At 38.8% G+C, this 22,229-nt stretch overlaps 2 protein-coding genes and 1 pseudogene across 3 annotated transcripts; 1 reads left to right on the forward strand and 2 right to left on the reverse strand.

Annotated features, from left to right (window-relative positions):
• The first annotated feature begins 930 nt into the window (after positions 1-930).
• LOC131793183 (uncharacterized) lies at positions 931-5,936 on the forward strand (annotated as a pseudogene).
• LOC131793216 (uncharacterized) lies at positions 5,877-10,326 on the reverse strand. Of its 2 annotated transcripts, XR_009340895.2 has the most exons (4): positions 9,755-10,326; positions 7,775-8,258; positions 6,539-7,287; positions 5,877-6,024 (listed from the first exon to the last, which is right to left on the reverse strand). XR_009340895.2 is itself a non-coding variant. In XM_059110629.2 (3 exons), the coding sequence occupies exons 1-3, from the start codon at positions 10,111-10,113 to the stop codon at positions 6,667-6,669; spliced, it is 1,464 nt and encodes a 487-aa protein (XP_058966612.2). In that variant the 5' UTR covers positions 10,114-10,326; the 3' UTR covers positions 5,877-6,666. The 2 variants fall into 2 exon arrangements, 1 of the variants encoding a protein (XP_058966612.2); XM_059110629.2 differs by having other exon boundaries at positions 5,877-7,287.
• A 469-nt stretch (positions 10,327-10,795) lies between these two features.
• On the reverse strand, positions 10,796-22,165 carry LOC131793222 (E3 ubiquitin ligase Rnf157-like). Its single transcript, XM_059110637.2, has 14 exons — positions 21,981-22,165; positions 21,746-21,867; positions 20,258-20,346; positions 20,005-20,115; positions 18,436-18,556; positions 17,119-17,185; positions 16,164-16,255; positions 15,926-15,997; positions 15,466-15,577; positions 15,086-15,133; positions 14,705-14,766; positions 13,801-13,894; positions 12,965-13,258; positions 10,796-12,674 (listed from the first exon to the last, which is right to left on the reverse strand). Exons 1-14 carry the CDS (start codon positions 22,063-22,065, stop codon positions 12,460-12,462), a joined length of 1,584 nt encoding a protein of 527 aa, XP_058966620.2. The 5' UTR covers positions 22,066-22,165; the 3' UTR covers positions 10,796-12,459.
• Between the last annotated feature and the right edge of the window lie 64 nt (positions 22,166-22,229).

The following is a 22,229-nucleotide window of genomic DNA, read 5'->3' on the forward strand; positions in this document are numbered from 1 at the left end:
TTCCTACTTCTTCTACCTTGGGAGCAGGCTCACATTATTAGCGCTTCGGAAAGAGCATTTCTTCGGAACGAGTATTTCTTCGGAACAAGCATTTCTTGGGAACGAGCATTTCTGCGCCCGCGGTATGAGGCCTCAAGCAACGCAAGTTAATGAGAAGTCTGTAAGGGGTCTAGCACTGATGTTAGTCCCATACCCCCAGCAAACTTCTTCCTGACTACTCTCAAATCTTCCCGCGGTAAAGGAACGCGCGTCCCTCATCATCAATAATCAAGGTCTCTTTGAAGGCTATACTGAATATATTTACCATAGAAGCCGCAGTGCTTATGTCAAGACCCTCTCTTATTACAAAGAAAACAGAGATAAAGGGAGGGCCCGACGAACATTGACTTCCTGAATAACCAGTTCCTTCAGTGATAATGGCTAACTGTACCACTAATTGCTTTTGACTTAGAGCTCGTTTCGATTGAGTATCGCGAAACAGAACCTAAGGTAGTCACAAAGGCCAATCAGGACAAAGATAAAATTAACAGATAGCCAATTAAATTTCAAAGAGCCGGTAATTGTCTGAAGCGTTGAAAAACGTATGTTGGTAACCAAGTTGCTTTTGCGACAACAGCAACTTGAATGATCGTTTGAAAGGGTGGCACAAGCTTTCCAGGTGAATCCTGGAGAAAAAGAAAGCAAAGCCAGCACCATCTTTAATTTCCTCCGACACTCATAAGAAATTCGCTTTGTAAGAGCGGATTTGTCTTTGCCGTGATGGTTTTACAAATTTATGTCCTTTGAACCTCTCTTCCTATGCACAGAAATCGAAGGTTCTTTTAAGGATGCGAGTGGAAGAGAAGATCCTGAGTACGAATTTGAGCACGCGCTAATTTCCAAGAAGTCATTATGACGTCATTTTCTGGGAGATAGACAAAAACCCAAAGGATGAAGAGTCGATGTAGAAGGCGACTGGTAGCACTTTTTACTTGCTTTCTTGGCCTCTCGCTGATCTTCCCTTGCGCTGGTTTAAAATCTAAACGCAAGAAATTGGTAAGTGTATTACGCACAATTTGAAGATGCATTGGATGATACAGCTATACTCTTTCAAAGTCAGATATTTTGGTAGATCATTCTTGTGAGGTCAAAGCAGGACAGTCAGTTGTATAGCTAACGAAAATTAAAGTACTATTGCCGCGCAAATCCCAAGTGAAACGCATAAAAACCAAACAATGATCCAGAATTGCATTTGCTTGGCTTAACAACATCCTGAGATTTGTTAAAAGGCTGGCGCAATTTTCTCGACCAATCAGGGGCAAAGCTTGAGCCAATCACGACTTTGTCGCTACTAGCGCATTTCCGCGATCAAAGAAATTTACAAAATGCGTATCTTTTAAGTTCTCAGGAGCTCTTGGTTGAGTTTTTCTTTTTGTATGTGATAAGCTACTGTGGTTACTCCATTTTGCTAAAAAAAGCGCTCTAATCGGACGCAAGGAACATCAAAACAACCGCACTATTGTATTGATATTCAAGCTACGTAGCCTTTGTCGACGGGCAACTATCACACAAACAACTAAATAAGCGACACAAAACCACACGAAACACAGAATCGTTATCTAAACAATTGATCGAAAAAACGGAAAGAAAATTTTTTAAACAATAAGGCGATAACTAGACTTAATGCATTAGTTCTGACTTTTGATCAGCAGCGACGCTCAATGTCGGAAAACATCAAAAGTTGCAAACATTGGAAGTTTGAGACCACAGAAGACCCACACTTTGCCGATATCAGTGTGAAGCTACATAATGCGGTGAGGAATAATTCCGAGTATCAAGGAGGTCTGCAAACCCATCCCAATTTTCAAATACCATACGCTAATTTACAAATATCAGGAAAATGTTGACCCTGATTAACGCCCCTCCCTCCCTCCCACGGATTTTTAATTTCTACCGAAAATTTGAATGTCACATTGCAACAATTTCCTACACAAGATATAGAAGACTTGAAATAAAACTTGTTTCATTTGTTGTTTAAAATCGACCAGCAAATCACGTAATATATCTTACCATAAACTTATCTGTCGCTGTTAACCAGGCTCCTTCGACGAAAAAGATGTCTGTAGCCTTACAATGTGCGGCAATGAAAAAACTACAGGAGCCGAAGTCAGCCTTTACGGTTCCAGCGGTAAGATTCCCACGGTTTTATTGCTTTTTTCCGGGCAAAAACTAAATTGAGTATTTTTTCGCTGTTAGCTACCGCTTCTTCCCTATTGGCACTCGACCCTGTACACCCAAACATCATCATGCATATTCAACATAGTATTCTCTATACATTTCCTGAGGTGCTTACGTGGAGAATTTGTTCAACAATCAAGAACGTCTTTAGTTGGTGATCATTTCCTTTATTCCTGTGACCTTACTGTTTGATGCAGGGGTGATATTGTGGGGAGAAATTGGGTGCTAGTCACTCTAAGGGTCAAAGCGTTAAGATGTAAAGTTCATTTACTGACGTGGATTTAAAAGAAAGTGAATTGTTTGTTTTGACCTTAAAGGGCCTTGGTCCAACTTTCCCGTAATAATAAGCTATAATTATCAGCCGTGATGTGGCAGTGGCCTATTGACCTACTCTCTGGTTGGGAGGGGACTGGACTCCCATGCTCTTTACTCTTTCCTTTCGAAGAAATATGTGGGTGCCGGCGATGGCAATAAATGGTTAGGAAAACTGACCATGGTGTCGTGAGTATAGGACGCAGCATACAGTACATTTCATAGACTATGTGCCATCTTCATGGCTAAAGTCATGGGGTCTGCCCCGCAGCAAGACAAAAAAAAGACTTTATTTAATTCGAAATCTGCGCTCGAAGAGCTTGCGATTTTTGCAGTCCTTGCTGCGATCCTGGCTTAGTATAAAAAATATCTTTCGTTTTCAAATTTCAAGCAACAACTTTTCTCTTCTTCTCTCCCCTTTGTATTATTTTCGTATTCACGCGCGGCGCGCGTGATTTCACAAATTAGCCAATCACTTCAACTCCAATCTTGACATTGGAAAACTGGCGAGGACATTTTTCGCTTACTTTTCATTTTGTTTCGTGGAGTTTTAGTAAGTTGTTTTTTGAGCATTCGTTTGCACAAAATAGTTACCCTTTTGTTCGAAATTTTATGAAGTTTCGGAGTTCTTATTTTAGCCAAATGTCGTGGTTCATTTAACAAGTGTAATTCATATTTTCTACGGAGATTGGACTTAAGCCTCTTCTTTCGTAAATAGATTTTTTACACTTAGCCTGACAAAGAGACCAGTCTCTTCTAAAAAAACTTCCAATCTTTTGATCCACGAGCCTGTAAGCAAAAAAAGCAGTCCTGAACGTTGTAATAACGTTTTATTCATTTCACAGCGCCAGACACACCGTTTTGCCTTTAGGATCGCTGTTGCATCTAAGTACCACCACAAGGACCGAACCGTGCATAAACATACATGTAAACTGTCTACATGGACTAATGATGAACACAGTCTTGTCACTTGCGAAATAAAAGTCAGCGTTTGGCCAAATGGGATGTTTTACTACAAATGCTCATCGTGTAAGTGCGTAGAAATGCTCTGTAATCTCTAATTGGTAAAAAATTAGTCAGCGCATTTCAAAAATTGCGGCAGTTGTCTGGTCGTTACCCTCGGATTGGGCTGTTTTAACACAAAATACGACCACAAGTCAGAGTGTCGCGCTCTCTGAAAGAGACTGAAACCAGCAACCTCCCGCGCACGTCTTCAGGCTGAATGACGTGGATTGTGTATTTTATCTTCCTGTTGGAGAGACAAGACAAAGTAAAAGTCGAAACTAAGATTCTGAAAAAAAATCGACGAAAACCCGCATTATCTAGCCCCCCCCCCCCCCCGCCCCTCCCTCCGGGATCTAAGCCTGTTAGATTTCGTTTCGTGTCCTGAAATTTTTCCCTTCGAGCTCAGCCCCAGTGCTTGCGTCCTCAACCGCGGTCAAAGAAGCACGTCCTGCGCCCTCACATCTCATTAGTAGACTGACGGTCAGTATTCATTGTATTCCTCAGTATGCGACCATTTTGATATCGTCAGTTATAAATTCGCAGGTGTGAGCCTTACTAAAATCTAATTTTTTTTATACCTTTTATTGGCATGTTTAGACCAACAGGGACAGCTGACAGTTTCACAATCAACTTCTTTGAAAGCACGAAAGATGAATTTTCATAATAATGGGGAGGTTGGTGATAAATTTTACACTGATCGTTGAGTTACTAATTCATGTAGTTGTAGAGAAAACTTACCATCTCTCTTAGTCAATTTACAATCATGTAGTTATGTTGTAGTTAAGTTATAATCGTTTTACGGGTTTTGAAATCAATGTTCTCTTCTTTCCTCGCTATTAGTCTTCTATCCTGCTTATAAATTCGACTTGCAAGCCAGTGGCACTGACTCTACAACTAATCGACATGTACAAGCAGCTTGACAAGGGAAAGAGTTGGACTCTCGAACTGCCATTATCTTGGTAAGTTAAGACTCAAGAGTGTTTTAATTAATCCTTAAAGTTATTCCTCTGAAAATAAAAACCTGCAACTTTCACTCGTGAAAATGTAAAAAATTTTACCTAAAATGAAGATGTTGAGTTCAAACTCTGTTAGATACCATCTCCTCACTAAACGAGCACGAGGGCTGTACTGGTAAATAAGGGCCCGAGAGGGGTCGTGGCCGAGTGCGGACTGAGCACCGCGAGGTTCGTTAATATATGGCCAAAGGCCAATATTCTACATTACGGCTCTAGCATAATAAGATGTTAAGTAATATCATCCCAAATGTTACGGAGAAAAAACCCCAGAAAATTTGAACGTAAGCAAACTATTCTTTTCCAAACAGTTCAGGAGCAACGAGTCTGAATTACCGGGGAAAGTGCTCAGTTAAAATATACCACGTCTGTCGCGAAGTCAAATCTCAAGTGGATAAAAAAGTGTTTGACTTGAAGGATGGTGAAATCGACGAATGTGAACACGCCAAGACCATGCTGGGTAAATTTGCCGTGAGTAGTTTTGCTGCATCTTTTGGAGTCAATGATGACTGGTCTGCGGCTCTGGCTCTCACCACAATAATAGAGTTGGTTTTGATCTTAACAACTCTCGTCATCAAGGTATCATAATAATCGATTATTGTGTGTTGTCTATTGCAAAGATAAAAAAAATTCAGTACTTGTCTCTTGCCAGAATGAAGGGAAAAATGCTAAAACAACAATGTTCCTGATGATTGTACAAAATTCTTTTCAGGTCATTGTCGTTGGGCTTCAAAAAGGCTGGGACTCATCAAGAGAGGAATTTTTTTATCGCTTTTACAAAGCCGTGAGAATAACTCACAGTGATTCAACGTACAAGATCAAGGAAGGTAGATCACGTAAATGTTGCTTAACAGAAAAGAAAATACATTCGATAAAATTCCATGTAACTGCGATACAAGGGAGAAGGAGGTCTTTGACTGTCGTTTTTCTAGTGTTTTGGGGCACGTCAAGTTGCTGTATTTTTTTCGGCATCAAGCCTCAATTTTCTCTAGCGATGTCAAATGCGTCCTAATGACCCCCTCCCTCCCCCCCCATTCCCTCCCACGCGCGCAGTTTTGTAATTGTGACACACTTACACAGGTTACCATTCACCAGTTACTGATTACATTAACTTCCATTCTCTTTCCCGAAACCACTCCTATCGTTATACGCTAAGAAAGTGAGGTGTCTGAGGAGGAGAACTGTCTCCATTTCGATTTTAAATTTCATGTAACGACATAAAACAATCTTTATGAAAGACATTAGTAGGCGAAATTTCAGTCGGTAAAGCCAAGCAATTTAGAAATCGGTTAGGAAAGAAGATTTATGTTTTAACTAAAAATATGCTTGTTTAATGTGAAGTTTTTAAATTTGTATCCTTATTAGAACAATACTGTGAAAGCTTTGTGACAGCAGTAACATGTCTCTGCATCCATTTCTAACAGATAAGTGATCCATCCCTCCTTGAAATCGCTTGACTGATGGCCAAACAGATAGGCTGGAGAAGGAATGATAAAATTGTTTTGTACTCAATTAATAAAGTTTCCTCATTTTAAACAAACGTCGTGTTTAAACTTTCATGTTGGGCGAAATTCTAATTACTTGCTAACGGATCAGTCTGAGATACCCACGGAGTCCGGTCGTTTCGATACAAACTCGTTTCGATAAAAACTGAAGTAGATTTAATAAATCGAAAAGTCGATTTGATACACGTACAAAGTCCTTTCGATACAAGTTCTGTCACTTCGATAAAAACTAGTGAAGGATAAATTAGGATGTTTCCAACTGTCCAGGAGTCCGAAAAAAGGAGTTTAAGGACCTTCAAGAGGTATTGAATCGACGTTGCCGATGTATCGGATCGACTTTTGTTTGTATCGAACCGACTTGTATCGAGATGACTTTGTATCGAAGCGACCGAAGAACAGCCCTTAATTCAGGTTGACAAAATCGCATGACCATACAATGTTTTTCAATTCAAAGAAAGTAGCAATTCTGCCAGGTCATTTCAATACCTGATGGACCCATGAAGTACCAATTGACACTATGAGCTCACCGACTTCGCCATCATTCGAGATTTAATATGAACAACTGATTTTTTCAGCCAGTTGTGGGTTTATAAGGTACTTCATAGTTATTTTTTTTAGCTGCGTAGCCTGACGTACTCAAGTCGACCTCCTTGATCAGGCCGATTCCACAGATTCTTCATCATGTTCAAAATATCCGTCATTTTGCCGTTCTTGTAGTCTCTCACATAGTCGATAGATTCAATCTTCGATGCTTGTGGAGTATTCACTTTGACGTAATACAGGAATGTCTGAAGCGACCAATCCGGATTCACGTCAAGGACTTGAGCCTTTGTAACCGCGCCAGAGTACATAACCGGGACACTTGGCCCAGTGACCTCGAAAACCTCTACCAATATTCCAGGGCGAAATCCATGGTTACGAAGTGATTTCTTGAAAGCTGAGCATTCCTTGTACATATCTTTGACTCCTAAGGTTTCCATACCTCGGTCTGGCTTTGGAAAATTTCTCTTCCCGTTGGATACAAGAAACTTAGCAAATTCCTCTTCGTAACTTGAGTAAATCATCCTTCCTGCGTGAAATATGGTGCGGCCCTCGCTTGGAAGATACAGTACTAGAAAACTCCACGGCTTGAGTCGAAACATTTGGCGCAACTGAATGTCTAGGTATCTGAGGGGAAGGGACAGGTTTATTTGGAGTTCTTTCATTTCTCTTCCAACCAGCGATGCTATAATAACCTTTAAGAATTCACAAGAAATGTTCTTAATGAATAAGTTTCAATAAAATGTTTAGCATGTGTCACTAACCTGCGAGAAGTTCCTCGTCATTAGCACTTCGGCGGGCGCGTTTCTTCATCCGTGGAAAGGAATGGAGCCTTGGGCAACGCGAGCCGCCAAGAGTTCTGCAAAGGGTCTAGAACTATTAGTGCCAGACCCTTCGCAGAACTCGCCTAGTTGTCTCAACTCAAATCTTCCCGCCGGCGGGAAAACGCACGTCCTTCAGCGCTTATACTGACAGTCTGCTCGCAAGCACATCATATCAAATCTTTAGAGGCGAACGCTAAGCTCGATTCGCGATTATTTCCTTTTCAAGCCTTCCTCGGTTTTCCACCTTTTACTGTTTAGCTTTCGTGTATCGAAGACCGCCAGATGGAAAATCTCACAATTAAGAAATTGTTTTAAAATTTTACTCCACTTTATTCAAACGCAATGTTCTGGTCCTTACCTCCTTATTAGGGCTTGCCTGTATGTTCCCGTGATGCTTTTCGAGCTGCACTGCACTGGCAATGGCTGTTGGGCTATGAGATGGTGAAACGACGCAATCATAGTAGACATTTCCATCCATAATGACCTCATCTTCTTCAACCGGAAGGCTCCTTCTGAACAAGCACACGTCTAAATCGCTTTTGAGCTCTAATTTTTGCCTTAATAACAGCAGTACTTCGCTGATGATCATTTCTTTTTTCACCATCAGAATTGTACTCTCTCCTTTCCCAAATACATGTCGGGGCCAAAGGTTAAACTTGACCGGAATGAAAGAGTCTGGGACAAAAAGCTCTCGATAGGGACTGGGTAGATACTGGAGCTCCTTCTTGGGCATGCGTTCCATGTTGATAACAACTGACCTAAGACACTGCACCGTCAGAGGTGCGGGCACTCTTTCCACGTTTGATGTAATGCTGAGCTCGTCGTCGTTCATTCTATGTTCCCTATGGAAATATAATTAATGAGTTGATTCAAAGTTAGTTCTCTAAATCTGAGTATTCATCGGCCTCTCAGTCACAAGAAAACAAGCAACAAAGGGCACGTGTGGTTGTCAGGTAGTCCTCAATTTTTCCTCTGTCTGACCTTGACGTTTTCCGCGCCACTTTTCGCTTGCCGTCACTGCATGCAGGATGGTTGTAGAAAGTGAGCCCCCTTCATTATCCAATATTTATGTCATGACCCCCTCCCCGTCATATGCCTAGTAATACTGTAGGCCCAGTATTACTAGTAATACTGTAGGCTCAGTATTACCAGTAATACTGTAGGCTCAGTATTACTAGCCTACAGTATTCCCAAAGAATACTGTAGGCTCTGCAAAACATTTTTGAAAACGCGTGCTTTAGCCTCCTTGTAAGACTTCTCCTTCTTTAATAAGACCGCTTTTGCATTCATTTATTATACATGCGCAAAATGTATAGATTACACAGTAACTCAATAGTTTTGTAATACTAGTAATTTTTCTTGATTATTGTATATGTATATAAATTTTTATGGATAGTACTTTTGTTGGGTGTTCACAGATGAAGAGCCACATCTTTTTATGTGGATATTCTGTGAATAAATCATGAAATAAATTTAAAAAGAACAGTAATTATCGAAATTTAAGTCACATACAACCATAAGATGTTTATTTTGCATAACACCCACCTTGGGCAATGGACCACTTTTAATATTTACCTCAAACTTCTGACCCCTTTTAACTTCTTTATAAATAGTTTAACCCCCCCTCCCTCGCTGATCCGAAATAGCCTTGACCCCCCTTCTTTTTCCCTCCTCTCCCCTCCCCCCCCCTCGCCTCTCTACATAAATAATAACCGGTCCCTAACATAAGTTGAGGAGCTAATAAAAATTAGCTCATACATTCACGCGTATTGGAGCACTCCGAACGCGTCCCTAAACACATAAATGGGTTCACTGTCTACGTTTACGCATCATTATCCAAAAGCGATACATTTTCTAGGCTTACAAAATACCTGTTGATTTCCTTACCAAAACAGAACCATTACAAGACACCCTAATCATCCTTTATATTGCCTCATATACTGTGACACCTCTCGCGTTTCTCTGTTTCGCGCGTTATGACGCTGTCATGATAAGCGGTAAGAAAGAAAAAAATTAAGTAGAGAACGCTAATTTAATCAGAAGAGGTAACTAGTTTTCAAGCAATGAGATTCAGAAACGAAACAAAATAAATTCATATGAATATAAAAAATGAAATTAATGACTTTGAACGGTTACGGTCACGCATCGATAGTCTGAGGTCACTGATCGCTAAATCCCGTCCATAGTAAATATCAGCTTTATAAGAAATCTTTGTACCAAATAAAATTTTCTGTCACTACGTCTCAGAAACGCAATGCACTGCTATACACTTAGTGCATAAATGGATCGTCAAATCAAAAGATTCGCTTGAAAATAAAAACACAAATTAACACCTTACCTTAAAATCCGCTCGGCGTCGCTTGAATAAAGAAAGTTCAGACAGAATCGTTGAACACTTTCTGGGGAAGTCCCTGCTCGCAAAAACATGACGTAAACTGAATTATTTTCGGTCGATACCACAACTGTGTCCCAGTCATATTGAAAGACGACTCGTTCGCCACTGAAACGGCCGAAGATCGGCGATGCAATCACTTTTAGTTCGTGATATTTCACGTTAAACTGACTGAATTGATTTTTGTAAGTCAGTGATACGACATCGGCAGGGTCTTCAATGTATTTATATTTTGGCTGGAGATTCTTCGAAAGGAATCCGTTCGCAGTCGTCCCTGTAATTCTTGTTATTTCGCTGTCCGGCATTTGTGCTTTTATCTGTAAGGCTAACAGATGTTCGTCGCTCGGTGCCCGCCAAGGTGAGCTTTTGTTTCTTCCCTCGCTCTATGAATTATTCAGAAATCTACGTAATCCATGGTAACAATCAAGGCGTGAAATAATCTTGTTTTGACTTAAGGTTGGAAATTATAATATACCCACGGCTCTTAAAATTTTTTGGATGAAATATTTGCCCAAGGATAGAAACAGAAATTGCAGCTTCCACTTCTTCAAGAAAACAATCACTCTTTCAGTTGCCTCCGGCGAAAGAAGCATATCGCGATTCACGTGACTCCCGAGTCAAAGATCGCAGGCGGAAAGCAAGTTTCCCACGAACTCGCGCGCTTGATTCCTACTTAGCAGATGGAACACAGATATTCATGAGTGATAAATTCAAGGGAAAAAATAAAATATCACGAGGGAGCTTTACCAATCAATTAACCACACAATTCGACAAAGTTTGGAAATGTAAATTAGCCACCGTAGAGACTATCTAGAGCTAACATTCGCCCTGATGAAGGGCTGACGCTCACAACGTATGCTTTGAAAACACTTTACGATGGCTAATTCGCATAATCAACTCAGTTGATCAAACCAAATTATCCTGTAATACCCTTACTGACGCAGTACCATAGTTTCTTTAGAAACTTACCCCCTTAAATCAAACAAATTGAGTTCAAAACTGTACAAGTTTATTTGATTTGAACATGTTCTAAGTACACGAAAACATGTTGGGAAAGATTGGAGATTTATCATTTATAACTCATGCTGCTTTTCAATGTACTTTGATTAATAAAGGTACACAATCGTTTGTTTTTCAAAAATGTGATGAAATGCCCGAAGGCAAGCCTCAGATCTATATTCAGAGAGCGCGCTCAAACACCGTGGCAAGAATTTTCAATTCTTAAAAGAAAATCTCTGTGACCCGCGTTAACACTGACTCAATTGAAACATCTAGAGAGAGCAATGTACAAAAGTTATCTTTGATACAAAATCGGTCAAAAAGTGGTAAATCGAAATAAATCTGAAGAAAGTACATTCATAATGTTAAGTGCGCATGCCATCAATAAATACAAATAGAACCCAATTGTTCTTCTGCTGAAGTTTCCTTGGGGAAGGTTCCGTTAGTCTCCTAACCCTTTACACCCTGCCATCAGTATGCATATTCTCCATACTGTTCTCTAAAAATTTCCTGAGGTACTGACAAGGAGAATTTGTTTTACAATCAAAAGCTTCTTAAGTGATCATTTCCTTCATTCTCATAACCTTAGTGATGATATTCGAGGGAGAAATTAGATGCTAGTCACTGTTTGGTGTGAAAGGGTTAAACAAGACAGAAACAAGCCCCAACGAAACTTTCGTACGGAATAATGGGGAGAAAATCTGATATTTGTTTACAACTAGTCACCCTAGGTAACTATTAAGTTTAAAATTCAATGAACTCAATTTATCTCTCAAAAGTCGCAATTTCACATAACTTATTTCTTTAGGCTCATGGTGGATTTAGATTCCGAGGAATTTTCTCAAATGCTCCTCATGCAATGTTTTGGCCATGTGTAAATCTTATATGCTTCCAGACCTCATTTTGAAGTTAAAATGTCCGCGCACCTTGCAATTCTTGAAAGTCATTACTTTAACCATGAAAAATAACCGATAATAAAAAATGAGCTGAAAACTGAAAAAGGTATCTCGCGAAAATTATGCTGTATTCTGTGATACATGACATTCAATTTAAATACAATTTTTTTTCCTTGACTATTACCTCGTTGGTTACAACGAGCAGTGGTTATTTCCCCCCATGAATGAGGCCAACCGGAAGAGAAGGCGGGCCTCTTTGGAGTACTGTCGCCTCAAGGCTGTATTACTGAAAATTAACTTGGCACTAACTTGTGAGTTCAGCCATTTTTTCATTAGCAACATGTTAAACTGCGTCGCAGTTCATTGCTGACAAACGTTACCATTGATCATAACAAGGGGTCTACAGGGAATAGGATCAGACAAAGCTGCCATTTAGAGCGCTTTTCAACTGAGTCTAGAGATAAAAAAAAAGACAAAATCATCATATGCCATTACAGCCCATCAGGGGAGATGCTAACGTCTAAAGAAGCCCATACGGATTCGAAGTAAATTCAAATGATTGACCTCCAGCGCGGGAAAACGATTGGGTTTAAGATTTGAAATGAGCAGAGCGACGTAAGTCACATGGAAATAGCCGATGCAATTTTGCACTATTTGCAACATCAGTTGAAATTTGTTCCACTGTTTCAGTTGAAGCACATACTACCTTTTGAGATGTATGCTACTTCACCACATGGTATTAAGTTTTACAAACAATTATGTAGGTAGTACGGTAACGGAAGCCTCCCCTGTTCCTTCCTCTAACCGGATGTAAGTCGGCGTGGTCGCTGACGCGCTCCCGGCACTAAGGCTGCTGCGCCCACTGATATCACTACTCAGCGGTGTGCCGGGTAAGGATACGTCGACGTGTACTTGGAGGTCCTGTGCGTCTTCAAACTGTTCTGCTTCCTTTGTCATTACAGGGCTTACGACTGAAGAGGAACATAAACAGGTTCGCTCAGTCATACGCTCTTAATTAAATGTATTAAGTCCGGTTCGTGTAAACTGATATATCAGACCAATCAGTTTACACGAATCGGACTTAGTACACTTCACTGACAAAAACTCTTCACTTGATTCTAATTAGGACTCCCGGTCAGGTTTTCGAGACCTCAGTCACCACTATTAAAAGTCCTTGTCAGGACTACCCCGTCTGGACTATCAGACTACACGATCACATTACCACCGGGTGGGTTCAAACATTTTACTGTACTGTAATCACCTTGTTCCTCCTCGTGCACCGAAGTAGCTTCTTCAATTTCTGCACCATTAATCGGCGCGACCTCGTCTTTTGACTCTAATGTAGCCTCCTGTCGTTGAATTCGCTCAACTCTTACGGGTTCCCCTATTTGTTCAATTCTGCCTCTGCTCGCAGGGGCTGTGCTGGGACGCGACATCCCTGAACACGCTGAAAGAGATCTCTCAACATACCGCTGACCGCGAGCACTCTCGACTCTCCTTCTGCCCGAGGATCGAATGCTTGACGCTGATCTTCGACGCATACGTGCAACAGCTTCTGTAATGATGAAATACACAGAAAAATAGTGATGGTTGAAGTACGAGGAAGAACGTTGAAACCGCTGTTTGAACAGGTTCGCTTGGGTTTCCTGTCGATCCCTCTATTTGCCCATGACCATTAATTCAAGCCATATCTTCTTACAATGTGAGTTGGTTTGAACTCAAAGAAACCGGCCAATTAGAATAAACGTGGACAAATCAGCGAACCAATGAGGATTCAAGGAAAGCGGCACAGCGGGGCGTTATAAAAAGAGCGACCGTGGCTCATGGATAAGTGGGACATATGTTTTTTTCTTTCAACAAATCCCAGCAATAAAACAAAATCAAGGCAATTTCAAGTTACATGTTTTAAAAGCAGTTCTGTAATCCAGAGACTTGTGATTTTGTTTTACTCCGCGCTGAGATTGACTTCACAAATTCGCGCCGTGAACCCATAGTCCCTCGGGTATCCCCTCGGGCGACGCCTACATATGAAAGTACATAATTTTTCATCTCTAGCAATTTTTGATTTAAAATAATTTTAAAATATCAAACCAGTACCTTCTGGTATATTGTCTGGTTTAATTGTTCCATTTAGTGCCTCTACAAGAGGAATTTCTTCATATCCAGGCCAGGCGCTCTCTCCATGAGTTTCCTGATTTGAGAGATGCAAAACATGGAACTATAATCAATATATCACTTCCTGTGACAAAATTAACCCTTTAACTCCCGTGATTGACCAAGATAGAATTTCTCCTTACTATATCTGTATAATATCATGCAGACAAGTGATGAGAATAAAGAAAAATATCAATTATGGGATTACTAATTGATCCGATACCAAATTCTCCACACTAACATAGTGAGAATCACCTGGCAGACAGTAAGGAGAAATACTAATGAGATCTTGAGAGTTAAAAGGTTTACACTAAAATTAGTATGCACGTCATGAGCTGACCGACTCTATCCCATGGGTTTGCCACTTCTCATATTTTATGGGGGGGGGGGGGTCACCTGGTTTTCAGGGGAAATGGAGGAGAAAGGAAAAGAGTCTACAGCAACAGAGTATAAAAGGGGGACTATTGAAAATTGAATAAATAATGGCTGGTTACTAATATTCTCATATTTTCTAAGGATTTGAGTCATGAGCTGAGGACTGAGCAACACGATGGGTGATTCCTACATACATATTGGGGGGCAAATGCGTAGAAAATGAATTGACATTTGCTTTGCCTACACCATTTCCCCTTTGAATGAAGACAGCACAAAATATCCCAAAGGAGTGGCTAATGGTGGGGAGGGAAGGTCTTCATGGGCATGTGACCCTTTCTCCTCCACCCACCCACCCCTTATCCCACAACAACTTGGTTAAGTGGAAACATTATTAGAAAATCCCATTGACATCTATCTTGTTTATCAATCAACAAAACTGTCCCTGAAGTTTGCCATTTTCAGAGTATTATACCTGAGAATTTGGGCCATTTTGCTTCTTGATATAGGCGCAGATCTGTAGCAAGGCATGAAATGCTGTTGGTAAAAGAGTAACATATGATTACAACACAGGGCTACCAGAAAATAACCAAGAATTCAGCAATCCCTTAGGAATTGTATTAAAATAGACCTTGTCTGACAGTGCAAAGAATTTAGATTTTGAGTTCGGGAGTATTGGGTTAATACTTGTAATACCCAAGATTTCAACCTGATATCACTTTCCTTTCTAAAAAGCAACTACATGAAATCATAAAGCTTTTTAATTCTTATCATGCAGTTAATACATGTTTGCTACTTAAATAGCACTATGTGGTTGTTCTACTGTATTGTCTACAAACACTGAAGAGCCACCTACGTGATCTGCAAATCGGGCAGTTACTTGCTTGAAATCTTAGTGATTCCGCTGAAAGTATTGCAAAAAAAAAAAGGTTAAAATGACTGAAGCAGCAGTTTACTTTTCTGCAAATAAATTGCAAAATTGAACAGTAGTATCCAAGGTACTCAAAGCTCTTAACCCTTTACACCTTGATATCAAGGTGCATATTCTCCATAATGTTCTCCATAGATCTCTTGAAGTGCTGACAAAGAGAATTTCTCAAACAATCAAGAACTTCTTTTGTATGAGATCATTTCCTTTATTCTTGTGACCTTAATGTTGGATTCACTCAACTGGTGATTGCAGTATGGTAAATCTCCTGAATATGAAATCATGAAATGCAACAAACATCAACCTACCACAGTCTCTACAAAGACACAGATGTCTGCAGGGTAGGATCAAGGTATCTCGCATGTCACTCATGCAAATGACACACTCCAAACCAGTTTCTTCTAACTCGTTATCTTCATCCTGTCAAAAATGTTTGAACATTAAAAACAAAAAGCATCAGGAGGGGAGGGGAGACTTTAACCTTTTCACTCCTGTGATCTTATTAGTAAAATTTTCTCCTTGCTGTCTGCCATACAATTCTGACTGGGCTCTGTGCACAATTTTTCTTAAAGTTGCCTTTTGGCGACCTTCAATTGTAAGACAGTCCCCACAAAAATATTTTGTTAAGAAACAGATCATGGTAATATCAAAGTGCAGTATGAATGAAAAAGTCACACAAAAGTCACAGGATCAAGGCTAAAAAATGTGAATGTCATTTATTTAAAAACCCATAAAGTGAACACAAACAGACAATAATTAGACACTAACCTTTGCACTTTTTAAATTAATTTTGTTTTCAATTCCATATATTTCTTGGAGTAGGTAACAGAGACCATCAACCTTTTAAAAGTAGAAGACAAATATTGAACATTTCCCCCTCAATTTAAGAATTTTTTAATCATTTCAAAATAGGACATAGATTGAAAAAAGAAATCCACAAGGTTAATGAACATAGCTTGTTAAGTGCCTGTAGATGTAGATTTGTTCAAGATAAAAGCTATCATACCATCTGCTTCTGTTTAATAGGCTTTATGATGTATGATCCATCAGACATTTTTTCAAATGTCGCTAGTGTGATGTTAGAATGACCCAGATATTCTGTGAACAACAGATATATGAAATTATTGATCCAACACTATTCAGGGAAGAGAGAAAGAAGTCATGAGAAGTATCATAACAAGTAAATAATAATAATAGTCATTATCACCCTGGAAATAAATTTATCATTGGATGATAGTAATAAAAATTCCAATCCCCTGATAGGAAACAACACATTGACTGTACACAAGAAAAAGAGCAAACACTGAAGGGTCAACCATTCATGATCAAAAGAACAAATCAAAGCTGAAACAGAAATAGTATAAAAGAGCATAGATTTAGTAATAAACTAGATGTATATCTCCATGTTCTAAGGTGCTCATAATCAACACCATTTTCGAATCCAGAAAATTCCTTACGAATGCGAAATTTGCCATGAGAAAGGCATTTGAAAAACAATTGAAAAGCATGTGAAAAATGTTTCCCCTTCCCCAAAGTGTTTGCCCATAATTTCTCCACTAGTTCTCAAGGCAGACAGGAACACTTGTTGTGACACTTGCACTTAGAGCTGAAACTGGAAATTGTCAGTCGAGACAAATGATGCCAAATTTTAAACTCAGTCCTTGTCTGAAGTGCCTCAGTAAAGTGAACTAAACTTCTAGTGTTAGACCACAATCTAAGAAGAACCCTCTAAAATTTGTCTAGCTCCCAACATGTGGCTTTGTAGTTCAGTTGGTACTTAGCACCCAACCAGTATCAGGGTGGCACAGGTTCAAATCCTAACAGAGCCTGAATTTTCTTTGGGCTTCTCTTCTGCAATTGCTAAAAATTTCAGTTCCTCTGCAAGGATTAAGCCTTTAATTGACAGACTTTTATCTGATCATTAAAACATTTGAATATATTTAATACAATCTTGATCATACCTTCCTCATCTGCATCAATTTGAATCACGACTGGGATGCGTGGATGATTGAGAGGGGAATAGTTCAACTAGGGTAAAAGAAAAGTAAAAAAATTTATATTAATAATCAAAGATAAGAGAACAAAAATACTGATAAGATTAAATTTAAAAAACCCTGTAAGTTATGTTACAACATCAAACATTCAACTACAAGAATTTTGCATTAAATTTTACTTAAAAATAAAAAAAATAAAAAAAAAAAACAAAAAAACACTAATTGAAGGAATACATGGCATAGAGCCTTAGGCAACTTCTAATGTAACATCAGATTCTCCCTGGAGACAAAAGGGAATACAGGACAATCTGAAAAGAGAAACTCAAAGTCTACTGCAAATACTAAGGGCTTTTTTCCAGAAGTCTATACCTTTTCCTCGCTAGGCTAACAGAAAGATGTACATATAGCCCATAAAATGTGATAAGAAATGACAAAGGGATGATATTGAGGAAAAAACGTACTTCTGTGAGTTGTGAGTGCATTTGCAAACATTTTAAGTCGTGTTTAGTGTAGCACCACACTCACACCTTGCCAGTACCTGTGCCACTGGGGAAGCCATGCAGTTAATTTTTTAAAGTTTACACCTATAATATAATAGTACACATGAAGTGTTCCCATCTACCTAAGTTTTCTATGAGTAGTGTTTGGAGAGAAATGATAGAGAACTTCTTCACTTGGACCTTAACACCCCAACACACCAGTGTGCATATTCTCAATACTGTTTTCCATACATCTCTGAAGGTGCTAACAAGGAGAATTTGTTTGAAAATCAGAAGCCTCTTAAATTGGTGCAATTTCCTTTATTCTAGCGACCTTAATGTGTAACGAGGGGATGATATTGAAGGGAGAAATTACATGCCAGTTTACTCTTAGGGATCAAAGGGTTTCTTAAAGAGCATATGTTACCACTGCTTCATAAGTCAATGCACAGTAAATTCTAGGGTAGTGACCCTGAAATTAGAATAAACTCAGAATCATATGCACCATCCTAGAAATATCTGGCAAATAGCATACAGTGTTCATGGTATAGAAAATAATTTTGTCAGTCTTATCTCATCAATTATATTATCAATCTATTGAAAAATTAAACCACTGTTTCATGAGTCAATGCACAGTAAATTCTAGGGTGGTGACCCTGATATCAGAATAAACTCAATTTCAAAAGCACCACCCTACAAATACCTGGCAAATAGGATACAGTGATTTTGGCATAGAAAAAGAATTTTGTCTGTGTTATCAGTCCATTGATAATTTACAACTTGGCCGATGATAATAACAACTCACCTCCTCCTCAGAAAATAAACTAGGTCTGATCTTGTGTTTAGGAGAACTGTTATACACCTGACCTGATCCCTTTGGGAAGTGTGTCTTTGGTGAAGATGTGAGAGGCTCTTGTGATGTGTAGCTGAAATGAAAGAGACCATATAATAAATACAAGTCACTTGCCTTTCATGCTACTTGTTTAGATTGACAAATGAATAGTGAAGCCTTCACCATTATGGCTGCTAAAACACTGAAAAATTTGTATTGCTCACAGACAGTGATTTTCAAACTTTCCTAGAAGGGGAAGCTTTGGTAATGGCATTCTTGCAGCTGAGAATGAAAATCAACAACTAGAAGATTTAACACAGACCAATTTTGGCCGTGCACCTGAAATATTTCTTCTGTTGGCAAGGACCAAGTCAATAACTGAGAATTTTGTATATTGAAAACTACACCCATTGTTTGTTTTCATAGTGTTTCAACCCAGTTTTTCATCTTGAGCCCTAGTGCCAATGTAATTTATGATTCTTATTTGGGGATTGTCAATACTTTTATTTTCACTCATAAATAAAGTTGAATTTTCTTGTTAGTAAAGAGCTATTGTATTTATATGATAAACAAAATAAAACATGGTTGCTTGTGTATAGGAAATTTCTCTTCTTGTGTTCAACTCAACATCTGACTTGTTTGCTGCACTCACTCGTAAGCTATTGAGTTACACACTCAAAGAGAAATTCCATATCCATGCACGTCCATGTGTCATTCTCTAAATATTTAACTTGCTGTTCAAGTACCTTATTGTAATTTATTTTTGCAATAACTTAATTTTAGAAAATGGAATGGGCATGTTACGCAGAACCTTAATTTTGCGATTTTGACAAAAAATATATGTTAAAAGGAACTAGATTTAACAAAAGTTACGGCCACCAATGCAAATGTTAGCTGTTGTTTAACAAAATTGTGTTCTAAGCCATCTTCAATTTAGCTGAACCTATTATCTAAATATTTCTTTTTGTGAACAGAGTCAAGAGGGCTGAAAGCTACTCAATTAAAAGGAAAAAGGCATTTATTATAGTGGAGCTTGCATAGCCCCATAATTATACAAAATTGTAGTAACCCATCAGGCTGAAAAAATTTGGATGTACGGCCGTACAACCGTATGACTGTACAACCATACAAGGTGCTACTTTTAACATGTGTGGTCAAGTGTACTGCAGGCACACCAATGCCACGGCTTTGTCCAGTAGTCCAGTGGTCAGTGCACTGGGCTCCAAGTTGGACAACCTGGGTTCTAGTCCTGGCCAGGGTAAGGTGTTGTGCCCTTGAGACGTGCGGGAAAAAAAAATGCAAGCTCCGTTTTTAGGCTTGGCTAAATCTATATATCATTAAATTAACCCTCTTATAGAGAATCCCTAGACCCTCTGCTTGTGTAAAACCACAGTTTGGGTTAGACCTCCTGTAAATAACTGGCCCTTATGTTAAATTTTTCATAACAATAGATCCTAAATTCTCGGAGCTAAAATCATATGACATAGATGGAAGACCATTGATTGACAGCAGAGAGTATTTCTTGCCATCTTTTGAACTTACATTGCTAAGCCTGTGGACAAGTCTTCTGTTGCCATGTAATGTACTGCTACTGCACACTTCACATCCGCATCAAAAACAAACTCAATTCCATAGCTTTCTTGATCTAAGCTTCTATCAAAACAAATATTACTAACATAAGATCACACAAAAATGCACTGAAAACCTGATTTTAAATTTCCAAGAGGGAACACAAGGATTACCAGTAGGTACATGAAATGCAAAATAAAAAATTATGTGAGAGCAACATACTTACTTCACAAGCCTTAATGAGTCTTTCCTTAAATTCACAAGACTTCTTAGTGTTTTTGTTGGTTCATTGTCTATTGGCTGCCTGTATGGAAACTTGGGAATGAAAATAAAGAAAAATGAAAAAAATTATTGCTTGAATAAAATCAAAAAGATTATTTATCAGAATTTTCAAATGGACACAGGATGATAATGGCTGACATTTTCACAACTTGGGCTGCAGTCTGTATGTCAGTCAGACCCTAAAAGTGACTTCAGCTCAGGGTCTCAGAAGTTGCAACCTTTTCTCTCCCATGATGTTGCATGAAATTTTCCTTTCTGTCTGCTATACAATTCTTCTGTAAAATGTAGTTTGGAAAATTTGGTATTGGATTGACTCATAATCCTCAAAGTAACATTTTATTTTGTTCTCATCACTTGTCTGCTTGATTTTGTATTGATATTGTAAAGATATTTTTTTTCTTGATCACTCTAGGGAGTGATAGGGTTAATACTTCTTTGATGCTACTATGCCCACAACATTTATTTAAACTTTGTGCTAAAAATTAATTAAAAAAACAACTCACAGGGTTATCAAAAGATTTTGAGTAACCGGACTGTGATAAAATAGGCAGCATAATCACATGCTTCTAAAATAAGAATTGAGCTCCAAACATTTGCAACAGCTGGTGTGTTTTTCAGAGAAGATATTGAAATATACCATTTGCTAGCTTAATTATGACAACCACTTAAATGTTCATTTATCCATGTAATTATGATGAACAACAACATCTTCTATGATGACTAACGCTGTAAATGATTTTTAGAAGGGAAAAATTAAATGTGTGGCAGTCAGGTCTGCCGGGAGACGCTTAGAAAAAAAACTATTATACTCTGTTGCACTTGTGAAGTTAATGCATTCATTCCTAAAATTTAAAGTCAATTTGCATCATACGCTATATTATTTTACTCCAGCTTAAAGGATAAAACTTTCCCGTCAAAATTTGATAGACGAAAAATAACTTTCCTTAGTAATAACACCATGTGTTCTCTCCTGTAGAATGTTTTACTGAGACAATGTAAAGCATAAATGTACATTATGTTTACTTTCCTCTGACAAAAAAACGTCAACAAGATTAGAAATTTGATCCTTTTCAGAGAATCACTGCTTTTCAGGAGTAAGGAGTCTATCTAATAGTTTAAAAAACTTGTTAACATACTAGAGTGAGTTCAAAGTCACACAACTGTGAATTGCGGTCGTTGTCACCCTAAGTAAGATATGTGTTCAAAGTCTGTTCTCGCGGAAAAGTCGCTCTGCTCTACTGAAAATTTAACTTAAAAACTGAATCAGCCACGATAGTGATATTAAGCGTGAAATACACAGAGCATCAAAAAGCTGTGTCTCGTATGACTGTAATTAATAATTTTATATCAGCTTATGTTAACTTAGAAACAGCTGTTAAATACCATTAAAAAAGTTTTCCTTTAGAAGCGGGTACTAATGAACATCGCTTACCGTCACGGGCTTGGGATTCAGTAGATTCAAATCACTGTTCTCTCCAAAGAGGTACGCCTCTGGCTGTGGGGTATCAAACTTCGATCCTCCCATGAGAAAATAATCGGCAAAGAAGTTCTTTCCTACAGACCAAACCTTAAGTTAGAAACCATTTGGAGGGAATGCTCATGCATAACAAACATAGGCTAGAGCGTTCTTATGTTGTCAAACCCAAAAAATAGCGAAAGATATTTACCTGAACTCGGAGGATAACGGTAAGGATGCGAGGAAACGTCGATATCTTCGACTCCCTCGTTCTGTCTGCTAAACCGATTACCCATTTTAAATGCGGTTTTAGACAAAGTGGGCTGAGAAAGTCGCTGTAACTACACTACATGTTGAACCATTTCTTCTATTTCGTGCCAAAATACGCATAATCACTGTGGATGTAAGGTTTACAAATAAGGAAATGGTAAATGACGTCAACCAAGATCGCGGGCTCCAG

The sequence above is a fragment of the Pocillopora verrucosa genome, chromosome 8 (assembly GCF_036669915.1).
Source record: "Pocillopora verrucosa isolate sample1 chromosome 8, ASM3666991v2, whole genome shotgun sequence".
Classification (NCBI taxonomy): domain Eukaryota; kingdom Metazoa; phylum Cnidaria; class Anthozoa; order Scleractinia; family Pocilloporidae; genus Pocillopora; species Pocillopora verrucosa.

Coding starts and splice junctions, on each gene's coding strand:
- LOC131793216 (XM_059110629.2), bottom strand. CDS start 10,113: ATGCCGGACAGCGAAATAACAAGAATTACAGGGACGACTGCGAACGGA. Junction 8,259..9,754: donor GACGCCGAGCGGATTTTAAG/GTAAGGTGTTAA, acceptor ATATTTCCATAG/GGAACATAGAATGAACGACG. Junction 7,288..7,774: donor AGGCAAGCCCTAATAAGGAG/GTAAGGACCAGA, acceptor GAATTCTTAAAG/GTTATTATAGCATCGCTGGT.
- LOC131793222 (XM_059110637.2), bottom strand. CDS start 22,065: ATGGGTAATCGGTTTAGCAGACAGAACGAGGGAGTCGAAGATATCGAC. Junction 15,998..16,163: donor CTATTAAACAGAAGCAGATG/GTATGATAGCTT, acceptor TACTTTTAAAAG/GTTGATGGTCTCTGTTACCT. Junction 13,259..13,800: donor ACCAGACAATATACCAGAAG/GTACTGGTTTGA, acceptor TCATCATTACAG/AAGCTGTTGCACGTATGCGT.